We start from the raw sequence: 19,889 nt of genomic DNA on the forward strand, positions 1-19,889 counted from the left end.
AAAAAAAAAATAATATTTTATCCAAAAATCAGTCAATTTCGTTTATATCAAGCACTGTTGCTGACTATAAATCTTTAATAACCAACATTTCGAAGTTTCATTATAAAAATTTACACATTTATATTTAATAAATATAAATGTGTAAATTAAAAAAAAAGTGTTCGGTCCGAGCAGGGATTGAACCCACGACCCTTTGCATGCAAGGCAGACATGCTAACCACTGCTCCACGTGGCAAACAAATGTATGTTTCTGTTAAATAATGTTATGTTTGCATGGGCTCGTGGGCGCTGCAAACTATGCTATATAAATGTAACTTATAACGATAATTATCTACTGGTGACTATAACAGCTACGTAGCCCAGTGGATAGTGTGTTGGCTTACAAACTGTATGGTCCTCGGTTCGATTCTCCGTGAAGGCGAAAGGTAAAATTTAAAAAATTTATAAAAGTGAATAATTTCTTCAACATTATTTGTATTACAGAAAATGGTGCCAAGAACTAAAATATTTCGTGGAAGTGAAAATTACGAGTATGTTAGGGAATGAGCACAATCGTCTTTGGGAAAAATTCTTCCAAGCATATAATATTTTTGGGCTCAAAATGCTTCCAAACATATAATATGTTCACATAAAACAAACATATTAATGTTTCGGCAGTATCCAATAATATATGTGCTTCCTGCAAAATATGTTTGGAACATATGTTAAAGAAGCGATTTTTTTTGAGGGTGTACCGCATCGACAGATCTGACGATGGGATATTGACGTACTGAATACGTCAAATATTTGACGAACACGATAACCATAGTGATATATTTAGGGCCTGGCCACAGTATAAAGAATTTCGAGGAGCATAGTTGGTAAGTAACTAAATTTTAACGTTCACCTTAATTTAATATTCTTACTACATGTATATGTTGTTATTTCGTTTAGATTAACATGGACTTCGGAGTAGCACACCAATATTAGACTGGGTAACCAAACTGATATAGTGTATTGGTACAATTTAATTGACAAAGAACACTATATTAAAAATGCTGGCATTAAATAGGGTTTTGATAAAATTGATGTGCCAAATGCAGGTTTGTTATGAAAAAAAAAAAAAATAGTTGGTACAATTATGCATATCATTAAATAACTAATATTTAAACCTGCTTTTGTAGCCTCATCATTTATGATGCGTTTGACTTGGTGTCTATATGGCTACTTATTTCCAACATCAAAATACGTCCGAAATGATAAAAATGGAAAATACGTATGGAGAATACTCCCAAGAATCGTCAATATTTCTAGCAGAAAGTATCCCAGAAGTAGACAACCATTTACATTTTTTTTAAAAAGACAAATTACAATATTAGACCTTTTATTGTTGTTATTGGAGATATCAATTTAGAAAATGGTGACTACAATTATTATATTTATCTAGACCAAGAGTACTTTTATAATATTAAATCAGCCAACACAAAACACTTTTCGAAAATACTAATCATTTTAAGCGAATAATAATAGCTTATATTCCAATAGGGCCAATAAACAGATTTCTTATCTATAACTAAATTTATGTTAATATTATATGAAACGCTGAAAACGTTTTGATTAATATCATATGTATACTTTTTCCATTCACAAATCTAAGTTAATATTGAATTGTATAATCCATTAATAATCGCAAGTGTAGTGAATAATATTTTTAAGATTTTTCGATAAAAATAATATTTCCTAATTCACTTAAAATATTTGTAATTATATTGGATATTGTAAAATTTAGAACTAGTTTCTAAGGCGGAAATCAAAGTTCAGTTCGATGTCAGTGTTTCATTAGTTAAATGTAAAATATACATTAGTTTGATGCAATGTAGTCATTGAAGTAATGTAATTTTAATGAATAAATTACGTACTTTTGATGAATACCTTTCATTGGAATGATGCAGAATATTCATTGTATGGAGACTATCGGACATCAATTTGAATACCGTTTTTCATCGAAAGGAAGAAAAAAATACATCAATTAAATGACACTTTTTCTTCAAGATGATGAAATTGTTTCATTAAATTGATGAATATATTTGATGAAAAATTGATGTAAAATTCTTCATTGCGATGATGAAATGCGTTGTAAGCTCAAAATCGAAGAAATATTTCATCAAATTAATGTTGAAAATCATCATATTGATGACGTTTTTCCGTTCAGTGTAGTTCAGGCTCTCCGGCAAACACGGGCAGGTCCAATAATTTTCTGGGCATAACATAGTTTCTTGAATATTCACCGCTTACAGTAGGTTGCCGCATATTTTCGGCATTCATGGCGAAATTTCTGGTGGCAGTTGAGTACATGTCATGTAGAAACGATCCCAATAAACACAGGATGAGCGTTTTTCAAATGCAACAACTTTTCAGTTTGAGGGTAAATATAATTTTCAACATAAATTCAACTTGACTTGAAATAGCTCATCTTCAATACATCTTCAAATTGTTTGCGAATTACTTCCAAAAAGTTGACGAAATCTTTGAAAAGGTGTTGAAGATAATATGAGAAAACTTTGACAAAACACTACCGTAAAATGCAACGAAAAAATCATGTGGTTTTCAATACTTATTTGTGCAACGAAGTTCGTGGTCAATTGCAAGAAATAAAAAATGGAAAATTTTAGACAAATAACCAAATAGTTTATAAAAATAGGTAAGTGAAAATAATAAATGAAATAAAACTTTAAGGAAGTCACTAAATGTATATCTCTTTGCAGAAAACTAAAATTATGGATTCTACGTTCTTGAAAACATTAAAAAGCTGACCAATGAAAAAATGGTGGACAATTAACTGGAACTGCTTCAAATAGTTTATAATAATTGGTACGTCAATATGAAAAATTAAATCAACACTTTAGAGAAGTCACTAAATTTAAATCTCTTTGCAGAAAACTAAAATCTTTGGATGCTACATTCTTGCAAACATTAAGAAGCTGACCAATGAAAAATGAGTGGCTTATCGACAAGAAAAAGTTTCCAGAAACATTACAAGTGCAACCAATTAAAATTGTTAAAAACAACAAATTGTTGAAATCAACAACTTCTGGATGAAAATGTGCATCACATCGTCAGTTTAATTCATATGCTATTATCAGTTTAAAATGGATATTTTGTGAATTCCTTCTGCTGGAAATCAATTCTAACACGCGGTCCAGTACGTTCCTAATATCATGTTAATAAATTTGAATGCTGTTTTATGACACCAAAAGGAAGGAAATCGAATTATCAATGCCAAAGTGTTTACTAATAATGTTTAAGATATTTAAAGTTTTGTTGTTTGTTTTTTTTTGTTCTTATTTGTTGATATGTTTAATAAGATTATTATTTATCAATTGGTATTGTAGTGTATTATGTAGTGTAGTGTATTATTATATATTTTATTTTGATAAAAATGAATAAATTATACAAAATTCATAGAATTTTGGCTTTGACTTTCAATTTGAAGTGGGGATATCATTCATACAAATTTAGGTTGAAAAGTATTTGCAACGATGTTAATTTTGAATTTGACTCGCATCGAAAATTGTTTGACAAATTATTGAGTAGCGATGCATTTCAATTTGAGGATAACACTTGAGATATTATTGCTAATGTGTTGAATTTCACTGTTGAGGGTAATGTCTGTTTGATATCATTCATACAAATTTAGGTTGAAAAGTATTTGCAACGATGTTAATTTTGAATTTGACTCGCATCGAAAATTGTTTGACAAATTATTGAGTAGCGATGCATTTCAATTTGAGGATAACACTTGAGATATTATTGCTAATGTGTTGAATTTCACTGTTGAGGGTAATGTCTGTTTTTTGTTGAGAACGCGTTTTTCTCAACAATTTCTCAACTTGAATATTACCCTAATCCTTTGAAAAAATGGTTGAAAAATTGTTGAAATTTAGCATTTTTCAAACGTTTGTGTTTATTGGGATGGCATGGAATTATTTCCTGTATTATCTTGAAATACATTCGTAGTTCTGTTGAATTCGCGAGTATTCATTCACAAATTCATATCTCGACGATTACAACTCTCGTTAGTAGGCGGCTGGGGTGGCGTTGGCGGTTGTGGTGGTGCTGGCAATGATTGTGATTAGTTTTGCATGACGTTAAGGGATGACCTTAAGTTCTGCAAATCCATGGCATTTTTTAGAAGCTTCTCCAACTCCTCTATTCTAACCTACATGTTTCTTATTTCATTGTTTTGGCCAGTGCCTGTTTCCAAAGGCTTCTGTACATTTATAGACAGATCTGTACTTGTTGCTGTATGAGTTCCATTCGTTGGAACGTTCTTGCTAGGCGAACTCATTTCTGGTGACTCCTGTGGTGTTCCAAACTCGTCTACGATTCCTGTCATAAATCTTGGGTTTCTTCTTAAAGTCTTACAACTATTTGGCATATCTTCGGCAATCTCACTTGGTATAAAACATCCATGCGGAATAAAATAGTTGTTAAAGTTTTGTTGAGCCTCGGAATTAAAACACTCTATTTAATATGCATCAGTTTTTGGCAGGGTAAGAGCTTTATTCCTAAAGAAAACGTAGATAGTACAACAAATTCATTTAATACAAATTCCATTAAAATGCTTACCGAGGTGACGACTCAACTTCACATCAGCTTAACTAAAACAAAACTAAATTGTGAAATTCATACCAATACATAAACATCTAACTGAAGAGAGTTGCCACCGCCTGAAAATAATTAAAACGATAGTTGACTTTAAAATGTATGTAAATAGATGCCTTATTTCCACGACAGCCCCTTCTCCAGAGGCCTTCATACGCCTTTGCCCATATTAACCCAACGACGACGATTCGTCATTCAACCGTCGAACTGAATGGACGTGTTTTTTTAATAGCGGATTATCTCATCGTAATAAGTACTTATTACGAATTTCAAGTGTGGTGGGAAATTAAGCCACCATGCAGCGAAATTCAAAGTCATCCACTTGGTTGTAACTTCAGGGCCCAGTGGACGAGTATCGACTGAAGTTATAAATTTGGGCAATGACCAAGAGTTAGGCCCAATTAGTCGACCTGTAGACGGGTCGACAAATGGGCGCAAGGAATTCTTGAAGCTGGAAAGAGGGAAAAAAAGGATTCAGAAATGGACAAACTTCTGCCTGAATTAGAAATAAGCAGATCATCTTGCGAACTCGATGGAGATGCAGGTATGGATGCGAGAGGTTTATACTGCTTCAAAACTCACCAAAGTTGAACTTATGGTTATTGTGAGAGTCACCAAGATCTGTGAAGGGGGCATTCTAGATGACTCGATAGAAACGGTTGAAAATCTCGATGGTCCTACGGATACTCCAGATAAATCTTCACCATTGCAAGGTTGCTTGTGCTGCCTTAAAAGTTCTCCTGATGAAAGGGGACGTATATATAGTTCTTATTCAAGAACCATACGTTAATAGAAACAAAATATGTGAATTAAGTACTCCGGGGTTCAAACTATTGCAGTATACTGGTAAAGATGTTAATCGAGCCTGTATAATTGCTAAACATGAACTTAGCTTGTTTCTGCTTCCTTCAATGTGCAATAGAGACACTGTCGTTGCCAGTTTAGAAACAGCCAAATGCAAATATTGGGTATCTTCGGTCTACATGGGACATGATAGGGAGATGCCTTCATGTGCCGTTAACACCTTAGTTGAGGAGTCATCATTATGGGATGCGACGCAAATACACATCATAGTATACGGGGAAGCGGTGACATTAATACAACAGAAGAGTCAATCCTAGAGTTTATTTTGCGTACTAATTTGGTAGTTTGCAATAACCAAACTTCGTCACTAAAAACAGGCAAGAGGTTTTGAACGTCACCTTGGCCTCTCCGGAACTGAATGAAATGATATATGAGTGGCAGGTTTTAAGTGAACATAGCTTCTCAGACCATCGCTACATCAGTTTCAAATTTTATGTTCATCCCACCAAGACCATATTTCTGCCAAATGTTAGGAAAGCTGATTGGAATAGGTATAGGGAATCGTTCAATATGATTTTGGAATTCGCTCTTCAGTTGTCAAAATGCCGTCCAAGCAAGAAGAGCAGCGTATCAAAATTTTGCTCGCGCATCGCGAAAATCCGAGCTACTCGCACGCAAAGCTGGCAAAATCGCTAAAAGTTGCCAAATCAACCGTTACAAATGAAATTAAAGTGTTTGGGGAACGTTTGTCGACAGCCAGGAAGTCTGGATCGGGGGGAAATCGAAAACCGGAAGCCGCTGAGACGACAAAGAAAGTTGCCGGTAGTTTCAAGCGAAACCCTAACCTCTCTCTCCGATATGCCGCAAATAAGCTGGGTGTATCGTCTACAACCGTGCATCGAGCAAAAAACGAGCCGGACTATCGACTTACAAGAAGGTAGTGACTCCAAATCGCGATGATAAACAAAATACGACGGCCAAAGCGCGATCCCGGAGGCTGTACACGACGATGCTGACGAAGTTTGACTGCGTGGTAATGGACACCGAAACCTACGTCAAAGCCGACTACAAGCAGCTTCCGGGACAGGAGTTTTATACGGCAAAAGGAAGGGGAAAGGTAGCAGATATTTTCAAGCACATAAAACTGTCAAAGTTCGCAAAGAAATATCTAGTTCGGCAAGCCATCTGTACCTGTGACTTGAAAAGCAGCATTTTCATAGCTTCCGGGACTGTCAACCAAGAAATTTACGTGAAAGAGTGTTTGAATAAACGTCTGCTGCCTTTCCTGAAGAAACACGGTTGTTCCGTACTGTTTTGGCCGGATGCCAAATCTTGCCATTACGGTAAAAAGGCCATGGAATGGTACGCCGCCAACAACGTGCAGGTGGTTCCCAAGGACAAGAACCCTCCCAACACGCCAGAGCTCCGCCCAATTGAGAAATACTGGGCTATTGTCAAGCGGAACCTAAAGAAGACCAAAAAAACTGCTGAGGACGAGCAGCAGTTCAAGGCAAACTGGCTTTCTGTGGCGAAGAACGTGGACAAGGTGGTTGTACAAAATCTGATGGCAGGTGTCAAGCGTGAGGCCCGGCAATTCGGATTTGGAAAAGCGAAAGCCTAACTGAATATTTTTCCTGAATTTTATACTAATTGAACTTGAAAAAGAAATTTAATTTGATTTTTTAAATAAACGATTTCACCGATTTACACGCGTTTTCCCTTGACCAAATTTTGACCGTATCACCCTTTACTAAGACCTTCAACATCTCACTGAATGCCCTAGAGAGAAGACAAGGGGGAAAAAACGACCACTACGGAGTTAAGTAATATGGGGAAATCCTGCAGGAAACTCTTTAACAAAGCAAAGTCCACCAGAGCTCCTGAGGATTGGGACGCTTACAAGAAGAATCTGGGAGGATACAAGCGAGAACTTAGAAAGGCTCAAAACAACTCTTGGAATGATTCCTGCAGCAGTATTGAGAATACGTCCGATGCTTCCGGACTACGGAAGGTACTAGCATCCACTATCTCCGCTCCAGGTTTCATTAAAACATCGGAGGCAATTGGACAAGTGAGGAGACACTGGAGGTACTTTTGGACACACATTTATTGGAAAGCAGACAGAACTAGTCATGTCTTGGTGTAAATCCTGCAAAGACAGAACTAGTCATGTACTGCAAAGATCGGTTAAGCCCATAGCCTTAGGGGGATTGAAATTCCGTTTGGTTAATGTGCAAAATACCTTGGCGTTATTTTGGGCAGGAAGCTGAACTTTAAGCTTAATATTGAAGAAAGGGCGAGAAAAGCAACGGTAGCTTTGTACTCGTGTAAAAAGGCAATATGAAAAAAGTGGGGACTAAAATCGAAAATTGTGCATTGGGTATACAAGGTGGCAGGCACTTCAGCAGCCGACAAGTGGGTTTCGGAGTATATTCTAAAGATCTGGAACTTCGAATAGCGAAAAGATTACCTAATCACTGTAGTGTTTTTCAGGCTGAAATATTAGCAATAAGGGAGGTGGCGAATCGTTTCAATTGTCTGTAATAATAGTAAAACGAAAAATCTATTGATATATGAGAGTGTTCGATTAATCGAACACTTGGAACTATTTAGCATTTCGTGTTCTAAGTCTTCTTTATGAAATTTCCTTAATATACGAAACTTGTGAACAAAATCGAAAAAATCGTTTGGGCGTTAATGGGTTAACTAAACCTAGAAACCAGGACACACAGTTCTGAGAATTGCATTTTCCCTTCTTTATTTAATAGTCCATCTAAACTCAAAGCTACGTTAACATTTTCCGATTTTAATGTCTTCAATAGGCCATTAACACATACTCGGGTAGGGTGATATTCTTGGTACCAGTCCATCAATTTTAACCCTAGAAAGCTTAACCTACTACGGCTACTAAAGCTTACCATAAGTCTCTCAGACGTGGATAAACTGTCTAGGGTTAAGCACAATGGAGATCTTTGTATTTTTTTATCATGACTCATATAATTCCACGTTATTTGTATTACAATCACCATCCTCTATCAAACCATCCTCTATCACAACTCCTTTATTATTTTCTTCACTTTTCACTTTTTCATAATGATTCTTATTTATATTTAATATGTCTTTTTAATGTTCTTTTATTCATGTTCTATAAACACTTCACTAAATTCACAATCAAAAATAGACTCGGCTTGTTTAATGGGGAAGGGAATTCCCACTAAATTTATATGGGATTTTTACGGGGGTATATTTTAGGTCGGTATAGACCTTTCAATTTTTAACTATACGTTTAATGTCGACTTTGACCCATAAAGATGTCTATATGTCCGTCCGATTTTACCACATTTGTGTTTTTTAGTCAACCCAATCGTTTCCAACGTTCGCAAGCTTCATCACAAAGTGAACAATCACATCAAAGTGAACAATTTTCGTGAGAAGTTTGATATATTATCACATTAAATCGACTTACAACTGGACACCTTCTAAATGTGGACATAGTGCGTTGAGGTCATTGTGTCTAGTAGGCTATTTTTTGGAGTTCCTCAAAACAAACATCTGCGGAAGTAATTATGAGTAATTTTTCGCCAAATCTTTATTTATAAATTAATTCCAATCATAACTAATAATAAAACATATTTATTATGTCTCTCTTTTTTTTTACTAAAATGAGTGTACAATCACAGCCGTTTACTAATTATTGTTATGTTTTATCATTACTACTATTATTATTTATCTCAATTTTATTATTTCATGTTATTCTAAAAGTTATTAGTATAATAATATTTCTAATTATCTATGCTATTGAAGAAATTTAACCGACATTTCAATACGGTGATATGGTTTTTAGATCAAAATTAGAGAAACTATATTTAAATTTATTGTATTTAAATTTATGATCCCAGTTGATATCACATATTGATTGCGGTTCTCTCGGTTGTTTAATGAAAGATCTTCTTTCAATGTAGGACCATTTACTAGATAAACACTATTTAAAAAAAAACTTCTAATATTATATTATGCAAATTGATTTAAAACATAAAAAGAAACACATTTTTTAACGAAAATTCATACAAACACTACTTCTACAATTATGCATATAAATATAATATATAAATTAATATTATTTTATTATTATAATAATGGTATTTGTTTACCTAACATTATTCTTTGAGTAATATTTAATTAAACGTAATTTTAGGAAATTTTTAAATACTTACATTTTACAAATGAATACAAAAATATAGTTATTTTTTTATATTATTACTTAAATCTACATAGATTTGCGAGAGCATTGATATAGTAGACTATTATAATTAGGGAAATCTGTTTTTAAAGTCATGGCTAAAAGAGTCAACATTCGATCATTTACATACCAAAGGCCATATTATTAAAAAAAAATCTATTTTCAATATGGCATAATAGAGATGATTTTCCCCTTATTGACTGTTAATTAATAGCAGCCAATCTTGAAAAAACATTCACATATAGTAGAATATTTTCAACATTTTACAAAATGAACTTTGATTTGAGAGTTGATTCTTTCCCTTTGTTGACTGTTAATTAAGTTAGTAGACAGTATTGGAAAATACCATAATACAGGATTAACTTTGAGTTAATCAATCGATGACAAGAGAAAGCCATGATCACCTTGCCATAATCAGTTTCAAATTCTCTTAACAAAATTAGAAGCAAATCTCATATAAGTGGCAGTAAGTATCGTCTGTCTTCATTGAAATGTAGAAATGTAAGAGTGTAGCAACACTTTCAACCTATGAAACATTAAGAACGTTGAACTTAAACACAAAATTTAAGTACACTTAAAAACAAATTCATATGTAATACATTTTTGGAGGCATTTTCCATGATAGCTTAATATAGGAGACATTATCATTAATCAGTTTTCACATATGTGTATAATTTGTGTATAACATTTCAGCAAAGTATATTCTTGAAAAAATAAATAAGTAAAGGCAGGATTTTTTGGACTATTGCAATATATCGATACCATAATTCCACAGAATACGAGGCTTAGTCCTGTTTCATATTTTATTTCATTTGAAAATTTGCATAATCTGCAAAACAATTCCAATTAACTCCTTAATTCCTGGGACTTAAACTTGACATTAGAAGGCGAGAAATATTAGATTGAAATTTAAGTGAATACATTAGGTATTTTTGACAACTTATCAAAATTGATGTATGTATGTATATAGGTTAAAGACCAACAATTTGTTTTCCTTTTAAGAAAATGTTCGATGTAGTACCATATATGTTTGTCCCTGAGAAGGATGGTTTTCGATTCAATATTCTGTGTAATTGAGGTATTGATATTTAAATGTATATAATAAAAACAAAAAATCGTTGGTATATTATTGTTGTTTAGAATTTACATACATAGATTCTTCTTAATATTAAGTAATAATCAGGTAATTGATGTTATAATCTGATTCTTAGACCCATAATCGGCGATTCTGTAAAAGAAATTAAATTTTTTTTATAAGTCAGAGAATATGATAATGGGGAATAAGACTTAAAATGTTTTACGCTTTGCGACATTATTTATTTATTTCAGTCTTTAGAACAAAATTCCTTACAGACTATGACAAATAAAATATAATTTTAATCTTATAAGTATTAATTAAATTTAGTAGCCAAGTATAATTTAAAATCATTTTTTGCCTTCCCGTAATGTAGGATAGAGATATGTTAAGATCATATTGTAAGACATGAGAAAAACAAGTAAGTAAAGTCTAAAGTCGGGCGGGGCTGACTATATTATACCCTTCACCCCTATGTAGGCCAAAATTTGTCAACTACTTCACATTTGCTGGAAGCTATATAAAGGAGACAATTTTTTTACTTCTACAAAATCTCTAGAATTAAAATTTAAATCGGCTAATGCTATCCAGTTAATTGGAGGAAACTTCCATTGAAAATGGGTGTAAAATGTGTAACAACTCTGGTGTACGTATATATGGGAGCTATATATAATCTGAACCGATTTTGACTAAATTTGACATGTATAGTTAGAATAATAATTCTGCTATCTATGCGAAATTTCACGTAAATGGTGTATAACATTGACCCCCTGGTCATATGAGTGCAAATCGGACGGAAGATATATATGGGAGCCATATCTAAATCTGAACCGATTTCAACCAAATTTGGCACAATTACCGATACTACTAAATGTACTCCTTGTGCGAAATTTGAAGCAAATCACGGCAAAACCCTGGATTTTGAGGCATTATAAGTTCAAATCGGACGAAAGATATATATGGGAGCTATATCTAAATCTGAATCGATTTTGACCATATTTGGCACATACAATAGTATCGTTAAAAGTACCGCTTGTGCAAAATTTGAAGCAAATCACGGCAAAACTCTGGCTTTTGTGGCCATATAAGTTCAAATCGGACGAAAGATATATATGGGAGCTATATCTAAATTTGAACCGATTTCAATCAAATTTACCAAGCATTGGTAGAATGTCAATTCTACCGTCTGTGCAAAATTTCACGAAGATCGGTAGTAATCTTTGGCCTCTGTGGTCTTATGAGTCTAAATCGGACGAAAGAAATATATGGGAGCTATATCTAAATCTGAACCGATTTGGCTGATATTTTGCAAGATTTTCAAGATTCATATATCTAACCCTGAACCGATTTTTTCCAAAACCAATAGCGATTGTCTCTGTCCCAAGAAACGGCCCTATGCCAAATTTGAGGACGATCGGACTTAAATTGCGAGTTGTACTTTGTGCACAAACTTACTAAATCGACTCAGAATTTAATTCTAAGCCGATCGGTATACTAAAAGATGGGTATATGACCACTATTTCTTGGCGTTACATACAAATGCACAAACTTATTATACCCTGTACCACAGTAGTGGTGAAGGGTATAATAAAGCCTTTCGTATTTGAGAAATCAAGGAGTTAAAAACTCAAGGGTGGGGTGAAATCTAAAAACACATAAGGTATAAGAAGGAAGAATAAATAAGATCGAAGAAGAAAATTGCATTTTATGCTGAAGAAGATAAGTTCAAGAGATAATTTAGCGATGCGCCTTGCCAAAGAAAAAGGGGGTGCAAATACCGGAGTCTGGAAGTTATATCCGACTTAAAAGACTATTGGAAGAAATTGTGAGGGTATGAACTTTTGGTGAAGACAACTTTGAGTGTACGAATGGCGAAAGCGATGAAGGGCATAGTGTCACTTCTGCGAACGTACGTGATGGCGTTGTATGCACTAACACTACGTTATCAATTACGACCGAGGGCTCAAAATACAGCTGATTCAGATAACATGGAGCAGTTAGAACGTGAACTTGTCTATCGTTTACATATACTAAAGATGCAGAAAGAAATTATCTGAGGAAGTACCTTGGCAACAAGAGTCAACATGAAATTTGCTACGTGATAACATGACTGTGACATGGAAGAAATGTTTACGTTTGCTCGTCGCATGATGTCTGGATGAGTGTTACCGTTGGAAATTTTGAAAAAGTCGCATATTCAAAACAAGGTCGCACAAAAAAGTCGCATAATGATAAAGAAGTCTCTTACATTTGTGAAGTCTTTTTATCACAAAAAATGTTCTATAAAACAACACAAAAACAATAAAGAAACAGTCCGTTTAACATAAAAGATATTTTACCAACTTATTGTAACATATAATCGAGTAAAGCGTGAACTTGCATGAGAGTAAAAATGGATTTTTTCGCTTTGCTAAAATTAGCAGAAATGTACACGAACGCCATCCAGTACCAATTTACCATCACCCAATTTAAAGCTTTTAAATCAATTAAAATAATAAAAATATTTTTTTTTTTATACTACACATCTAATTGACTCTGTGAAATATATTGCGCGTATGATTTGTTTATGACGAACTCTTGCAAGTTTTTACTGGCAAAAAATCCATAGCAAAAACTTGCAACTTCTCTATTTCTCAAACGGCACTTTTGATCTCTCCCTCTGGGTCTCTTTTTTTTGGAGTAAACGAACGATTTCCAGTAAAAAATTGTGATCATTTGTGATTTCCAGTAACAATTTGTGATTATCAAAAATTATTAGGTACTAGAACGGACCTAGTGGTTGAAATGGTATGCAATAAAAAACAACTGAACAAACCAAAACACCGTGTACGATACCTAACGAATTTTAGGTGTACATTGTGATATTATACGTGATTTATTTCTTTTTTATTGAGTGCTTCTATGGTTAGCTCAATGATAAATGAACTCCATTTTTATAGCCGAGTACAAACGGCGTTTCAGATTGCGGTGAAGTACTTAGATAAGCTTTGAAACACTCAGTATCCACCGCTGAAACACATTTTGCTGTTTGGTTGAAACTGGGATAGAATCCATGACCAAGGAAGGTCATTGATCAATGGTGTCTCCCACGTAAGGCGCACGATTTATAAAAATTGTTTCAAATTGAAGCGCTCATGCGACTAAAGTTGCACATTTTGCATATTTTAAAAAAGTCGAATGACGTTAGAAAGGATGCAAAATGAGACTAAAGTCGCACAACGGTAACACTGGACTGGATGTGTAAATTTATTTCTGCGAACAATACACTGAATTCGTGGCAGGATTTCAAAGTGAAACTGATTGATTGGAGAATTCAACAAACAATTGAGCGTACGTGACATTTTTAGAAATCTCGAAAATCGTTTCTGGAATCTGGAAGAAATGTTTATGTTTGCTCGTCGCATGATGTCTGTATGTGGAATTTATTTCTGCGAACAATACATTCATTTGTACATTAAAGTACAAATTCTTGTATTATTTTCATGTTTTTTTTTATGTATATGAATACACCTATTTTACTGCCTACATAAAATGATGATTTTATGATGATTTTTTTTAATTTAATTTATTTTAAGTTATTATTTAGTCCTATCTAAATTCTAAACTAATTTTTAAACACACGACATATGTGTACTTTATAAATAATTCCGAAATATTCAATAAAAAACATAAAATAGAAAAACCATGGCCTCCCAGTCAGAAATTCCTGATGGTTATAAATATTGAGCGTTGTAACAACGTTGGAAGCTAACGTTGAAACAACGCTTGATAAACAAATTTTAATTGACGGGTTTTAAAAAGTATATTTTCCACAAAATTATCGTTGAAAATGCATTTTCCTTCAATGTTTAAGGTTTTTTTTACGAATAATGGAGGTATTACTGTTGATATGAATTGATTTAGAATAGGATAATATTCATTTTTCATATAAATTGAAGGTGTACACTAAAAAACAGTGAACCTATCAGGAAGAACAATTTTGGTTAATTTTACAAATGTAGGCAATTGTATAAAGTTTTAACTAAACTAAACGCTGATTTCACAAATATAAGTGCATATCTGTGGATTTATGATAAAACCCAATAAGTCTAAAAACACAATTTTACAGGGGAGCGAAAATACACCTATAGGGGGTCTCAAAAACTTCTGTAGAAAAGATCTGGAAAATGTTTAATATTTATGTGATAGATCTTTTCGATAGCTTATTTTTAGAGAAAATTAGGAATTGACGACTTATGTTGTTTTGTCATATGATATTTTATTTAAAACAAAAACATATCTATTTGTGTTTTGTCGCATTGAATCCTGATCATATTCTAACTAAAAAACAACACAACTGAAGTTAAATATGCGTTTATTTTTATTTGTTTTTTTTCGACAAAACACCATGACTCGAAATAGGTTGTTTTGTAAAAAAAAATTGTCAATTACACAAACCTTATGTGGACTTATGTTGTTTTGTCAAAAGTATCATTCAAGTATTTCGATTTTATTTTACAACATATGAGATATGTTGTTTTGCTAAAATTAAACTTAAAAAATTCGAGACACCATTTTTATCTCCCGATCTAGTGCATATATTGTATCTGTAAACAAAGTAAGATGCGCCTTCAAAAACTACACACAACATACAATTTTTGAAAAATTGTTTTATCTCGTCTTATGGGGTTTTGTCATAAGTCCACAGATATTGTTCGACTAATTCAAAAAAATTTTTTGGACAAAATAATTTTCTTTCACATTTTAAAGATAATTTCGTTCTTTGAAGGAAAAAAATGGAGTTCAACATTGCAAGAATGTTCTTTTGGCGCATTTGGGGTAAAATGTACAAATTTTAAGAAATTCTTAAGTATTTTGTTTGAAATACGGACATTTGTGAATAACTTTTCCCCTTTTTTAGTCCATTAACCAACCTACGCAAAAAATTATTAATGTAATTCCCTTACTTACACAAAACACAATAAGTTCATGAGCTAAAATAGAGTTAAAGTGACTTTAGTGTCCTCGAGCAGGGCTGTGGAATCGGAGTCTTGGAGTCGGAGTCTGAAGATTTGGCTGGAGTCGGAGTCGTAAAAATTTTGCTCGACTCCGACTCCGGCTAAACCAAATTTTTTAAAACACTTCACATTTTTGTAACTAAAAAAGTTTTTACGCAAATTAGTTTCCAATGCGTTATGCATTCGATCAATGTACACCATGATTGGAAATGAAAATCAACTTCCAATTACGGCTATCATTTTATATTTCCTAGAATGTTAGACTAGCAAATGGGCTGGATCGATCCATTTTAATCCCCATATCAATTTATTTGAAATAATTCGAACAATAATTCGAATTTATTGTTTTTAATTTTATTTTAAGGCTATATACCTACACACATATGACAGAAAAAATTGTCAAAGCTGTTTTTTATAGAAAATTTTGTCACTATTGTATTTATATGGAATGTTTTGTCAAAATTTAATTTCTATAAAAAAATTATTCGAAATATTATTACTATAGAAATATTTTTTTCTATAGAAAATTAAGTCAACATTTATTTCTATAGAAAATAAAAAATAAAATAAGTATATACAGCAGTAAGTTCGTCCGGGCCGAATCATAAACATGAATCAAATATACTAATTTCCCTAGAAAATTCCATGGGGGTTTGATGACAGATCAGTTTAACCAGTTCGCATCCCGAAAATAAATGCAAAGATTTTACCTATCAGATTCCGGATTTATAAAAACTATTTTTGTTTGAGTTTAAAGGAATCATAAACATATCCTGTAAATGTGCAAGAAAATTAAGAAAAAATACCTTGATTTGAAATCTAAAATCTATAGTACACCAACTGTTTTATGATTACGAGAAGTAATATCTGGCAAATTTACATTAATGGTAAATGCACCTTCTGTACCCTCAATATCTGAAACCGGTCTATATGGAGGCCTTACCAGCGTTGCAACAACGAATTTTTATTTTGGACCAAATTTTTCCAAAATTCGTACCAGGGGACCAGTTTTCTAATTTAAATTAATATAATTTAAAAGTTACAATTTTTCTAAAATTTTTCTTCGAAAGAAAATTTTTTCAAAATTTTATTTCTATATAAAATTTTGACCTCATTCTATTTCTATCGAAAATTTTATCCATATTTTATTTCTATAGAAAATAGATTTCATTTTAGCCAAAATTTCAATTTAGCCAAAATTTAATTTCTATAGAAAATGTAGCCAAAGTTTAATTCTATTGAAAATTTAGCCAAAATTTAATTTCTGTAAAAAATTTAGCCAAAATTATATTTCTATTACACATTTAGCAGAAATCTTTTTCTATAGAAAGTTATCGCAAAATTTTATTTTTTCTTAAAATTTGTACAAAATTTTTGCATAATATTGTATCCCAAAATTTTTTAAGAAGCTTATTTCTATACAAAATTTTGTTAAAATTTTATTTCTATGAAAAATTTGTTAAAATTTTATTTCTATGAAAATTTTGTTAAAATTTTATTTCTATAGAAATTTTTGTCCAAATGTTATTTCTGCAGAAAAATTCCATTTGGTCTGACCATCGGACCAACTTCAATAATTTTTTTGGTCTATTTTGGTCTAATCGGACTAATGGGGCTACGCCAAAAACATGGAAGGATACGTACAGTATTCAGCACATCTATTGTAGTTCTAGAATATAGACCCCAAAACGGAGGGCCGGTTTATAAGGGGACTATATCAAAAACTGGACCGATACACAATATATTCGGCACACCTCTTAATGGTCCTAGAATACCTCCAGATTTCCAATTTCAGACAAATTGGATAAAAACTACGGATTCTAGAAGCTCAAGAAATAAAATCGGGAGTTCTGTCTATATGGGAGCTATATTAAAACATGGTCCGATAATCACCATTTTCAGCACTCCTCCTTATAGCCCTAGAATACCTCTAGGTTTCCAATTTCTGGCAAATTGGATAAAAACTACGGTTTTTATGAGCCCAAGAACCCAAATCGGGCGATCGGTTGATATGGGAGCTATATCAAAACCTGGACCGTTCTAGCTCATCTTCGACACGACAAACTTATTATACCCCTGTCACCATTCTATGGTGGTGGGTGTAGAAATATTTTTATGTAGAAAATTTTGTCAAAAATTTATTTCTATAGAAAATTTAGCCAAAATTTTGCTTCTATAGAAAATTGTGCAAAATTTTATTTACACAAAAAATTTTCCAAAATTTCTATTAATAATTTTTTCAATTTTTTTTCTATAGAAAATTGTGCCAAAATTTTGTTACTATAGATTTTTTTTATACAAAATTTATACAACATTTTATGTCGATAGAAAATTTAGTCAACATTTTATTTTTATAGAAAATTTAGTCTAAATTTTCTTTCTATAGAAAATTTTGCAGCATTTTATTTCTTTAGAAAATTTTGCAAAATTTTATTTACTACACAAAAAATTTTCCAAAAATTTCTATTGATATTTTTTTTCAAAATTTTATTTCTATAGAAAATTTTGTCAAAATTTGTTTACTATAGTTTTTTTTTATAGAAAATTTGGTAAAAATTTATTTATATAGAAAATTTTCTCAAACATTTATTTATATAGAGAATTTAGTTCAAATTTTGTTTCTATAGAAAATTTTGCAAACTTTTATTTACTACACAAAAATTTTTCCAAAATTTCTATTTATATTTTTTTCAAAATTTTATTTCTATAAAACAATTTGTCAAAATTTTATTTATATAGCAAATTTTCTCAAATTTTTTTCTTACTGATACTCACTGCTAAGTCGAAAACTGGTAAAAGTGACTCAAATTTTGCTATATAAAAAATTATGAATGTTTCCCAAATATTGCACGAGATTTTGTAGAAGTCTGATTTCAGATTTTATCAAAAATGTAGATCTAAATACAAAGTTGTGCAGAGTATGTTACAATCGGCCCGCCCGACTTTAGACTTTCTTTGCGTTACGTCCCATAACGTTAGATTTAAATTTTAGGTACAGAGATTTTCTAGAAGTATATACAATTTTGTCTTAATCGATTCAGATTCAAATTCATGCATATGGGAATATAACCCTTTATAATAATTTTCGTCCACAAATACATATACTGTCGGTATCTTCTCATATTATGATGGGTATTTATATCATTATTTTATTTATTAAACATTGCCCTAAATTTGAAATAAAAAGTTTAATTGGTATAAATGCGAAATTAAGACCTTTCTTGCACACATAAATAAATACGATACTTTATATCGATCCATATATATACCCCATATATACCCCCTAAATAGAACTACAAATTAGTGGTACTAGAATGAGATTTAGTTATATTACCCGGAGTCGACTCCGGAGTCGGAGTCGGAGTCGAGTTGATGAAAAATGCTGGAGTCGGAGTCGAGCACAATTGGCTCGACTCCACAGCCCTGCTCGAGAGTTCACTTTTTTAGTGCACCTTTGGTTTTTTGAATGGAAAATGTATAGTCAAATTAAAAACTTCAATTTCAATTTTATTGGTTGTAAAAACCATCGATACACCGTATAACGATGCTATCATTTTGGGGTTGTCAAAGCGTTCGTTAAACAATCGAAAAAGCGTATAAAATATTGTTTTCATGACGCTTTGAAAACGTTGTTAAATACGATCGATAGATCGTAGAATGATGTTATCATTTTGGGGTTGTAGCAACGCTTTTTCCCACCGTGTATCAACCGTTTACAATGCTTTTACAACGCTTTTCCGATGGTTTTTTCTGACTGGGCTTGTTTAAAAAAAATTCTTACACCTATTTTTCTGTACACATGTGTAGGTCCTGTCTCGCATCAACAGCGCACTCTTGGAGTCACACTGCCAACCCTACGGGAGGTATTAGGAGTGGTGACCATCGTTTAAGCTTACCTCCTTCCACCACAGAAAGCTTTCATGGGGATTATATCTCGTAGCCGTCCCGTAGAGATATGTTTACGGCAGTATATATTGATTGTAAATCTCTAACCCCTGTTTAAAAGTTGTTCTATTTACGCCAGAATACGCAAGGGGAAGCTTTGGAAATTGTTAAAAAGTCACAATTGACACATGAGGGTTTTTAGGTTGCATGGAGCAACCTAAAGGATCGATATGAGAATAAAAGA

The 19,889-nt window shown here is 32.5% G+C and overlaps 1 protein-coding gene and 3 long non-coding RNA genes across 6 annotated transcripts in view; 2 read left to right on the forward strand and 2 right to left on the reverse strand.

Annotated features, from left to right (window-relative positions):
• The first annotated feature begins 988 nt into the window (after positions 1-988).
• LOC142225413 (uncharacterized) lies at positions 989-1,469 on the forward strand. The gene is made up of 2 exons (XR_012719273.1): positions 989-1,082; positions 1,164-1,469. It is a non-coding gene; the product is annotated as an uncharacterized LOC142225413 (long non-coding RNA).
• An 885-nt stretch (positions 1,470-2,354) lies between these two features.
• Positions 2,355-3,446, forward strand: LOC142225412 (uncharacterized). The gene is made up of 3 exons (XR_012719272.1): positions 2,355-2,680; positions 2,745-2,850; positions 2,916-3,446. It is a non-coding gene; the product is annotated as an uncharacterized LOC142225412 (long non-coding RNA).
• Positions 3,447-3,918: 472 nt separating this feature from the next.
• On the reverse strand, positions 3,919-4,701 carry LOC142225411 (uncharacterized). Its single transcript, XR_012719271.1, has 2 exons — positions 4,609-4,701; positions 3,919-4,547 (listed from the first exon to the last, which is right to left on the reverse strand). It is a non-coding gene; the product is annotated as an uncharacterized LOC142225411 (long non-coding RNA).
• A 4,311-nt stretch (positions 4,702-9,012) lies between these two features.
• LOC142225414 (phospholipid-transporting ATPase VD) overlaps positions 9,013-19,889 on the reverse strand; it is a 171,004-nt gene continuing 160,127 nt past the window's right edge. For all 3 annotated transcript variants that reach the window (XM_075295160.1, XM_075295158.1, XM_075295159.1), the window contains exon 16: positions 9,013-10,916. In XM_075295160.1, coding sequence (XP_075151275.1) covers positions 10,882-10,916 — 35 coding nt within the window. In that variant the 3' untranslated portion in view covers positions 9,013-10,881. The remainder of the gene's footprint in view (positions 10,917-19,889) is intronic.

Source organism: Haematobia irritans, chromosome 2 (genome assembly GCF_050003625.1).
Source record: "Haematobia irritans isolate KBUSLIRL chromosome 2, ASM5000362v1, whole genome shotgun sequence".
NCBI lineage: Eukaryota > Metazoa > Arthropoda > Insecta > Diptera > Muscidae > Haematobia > Haematobia irritans.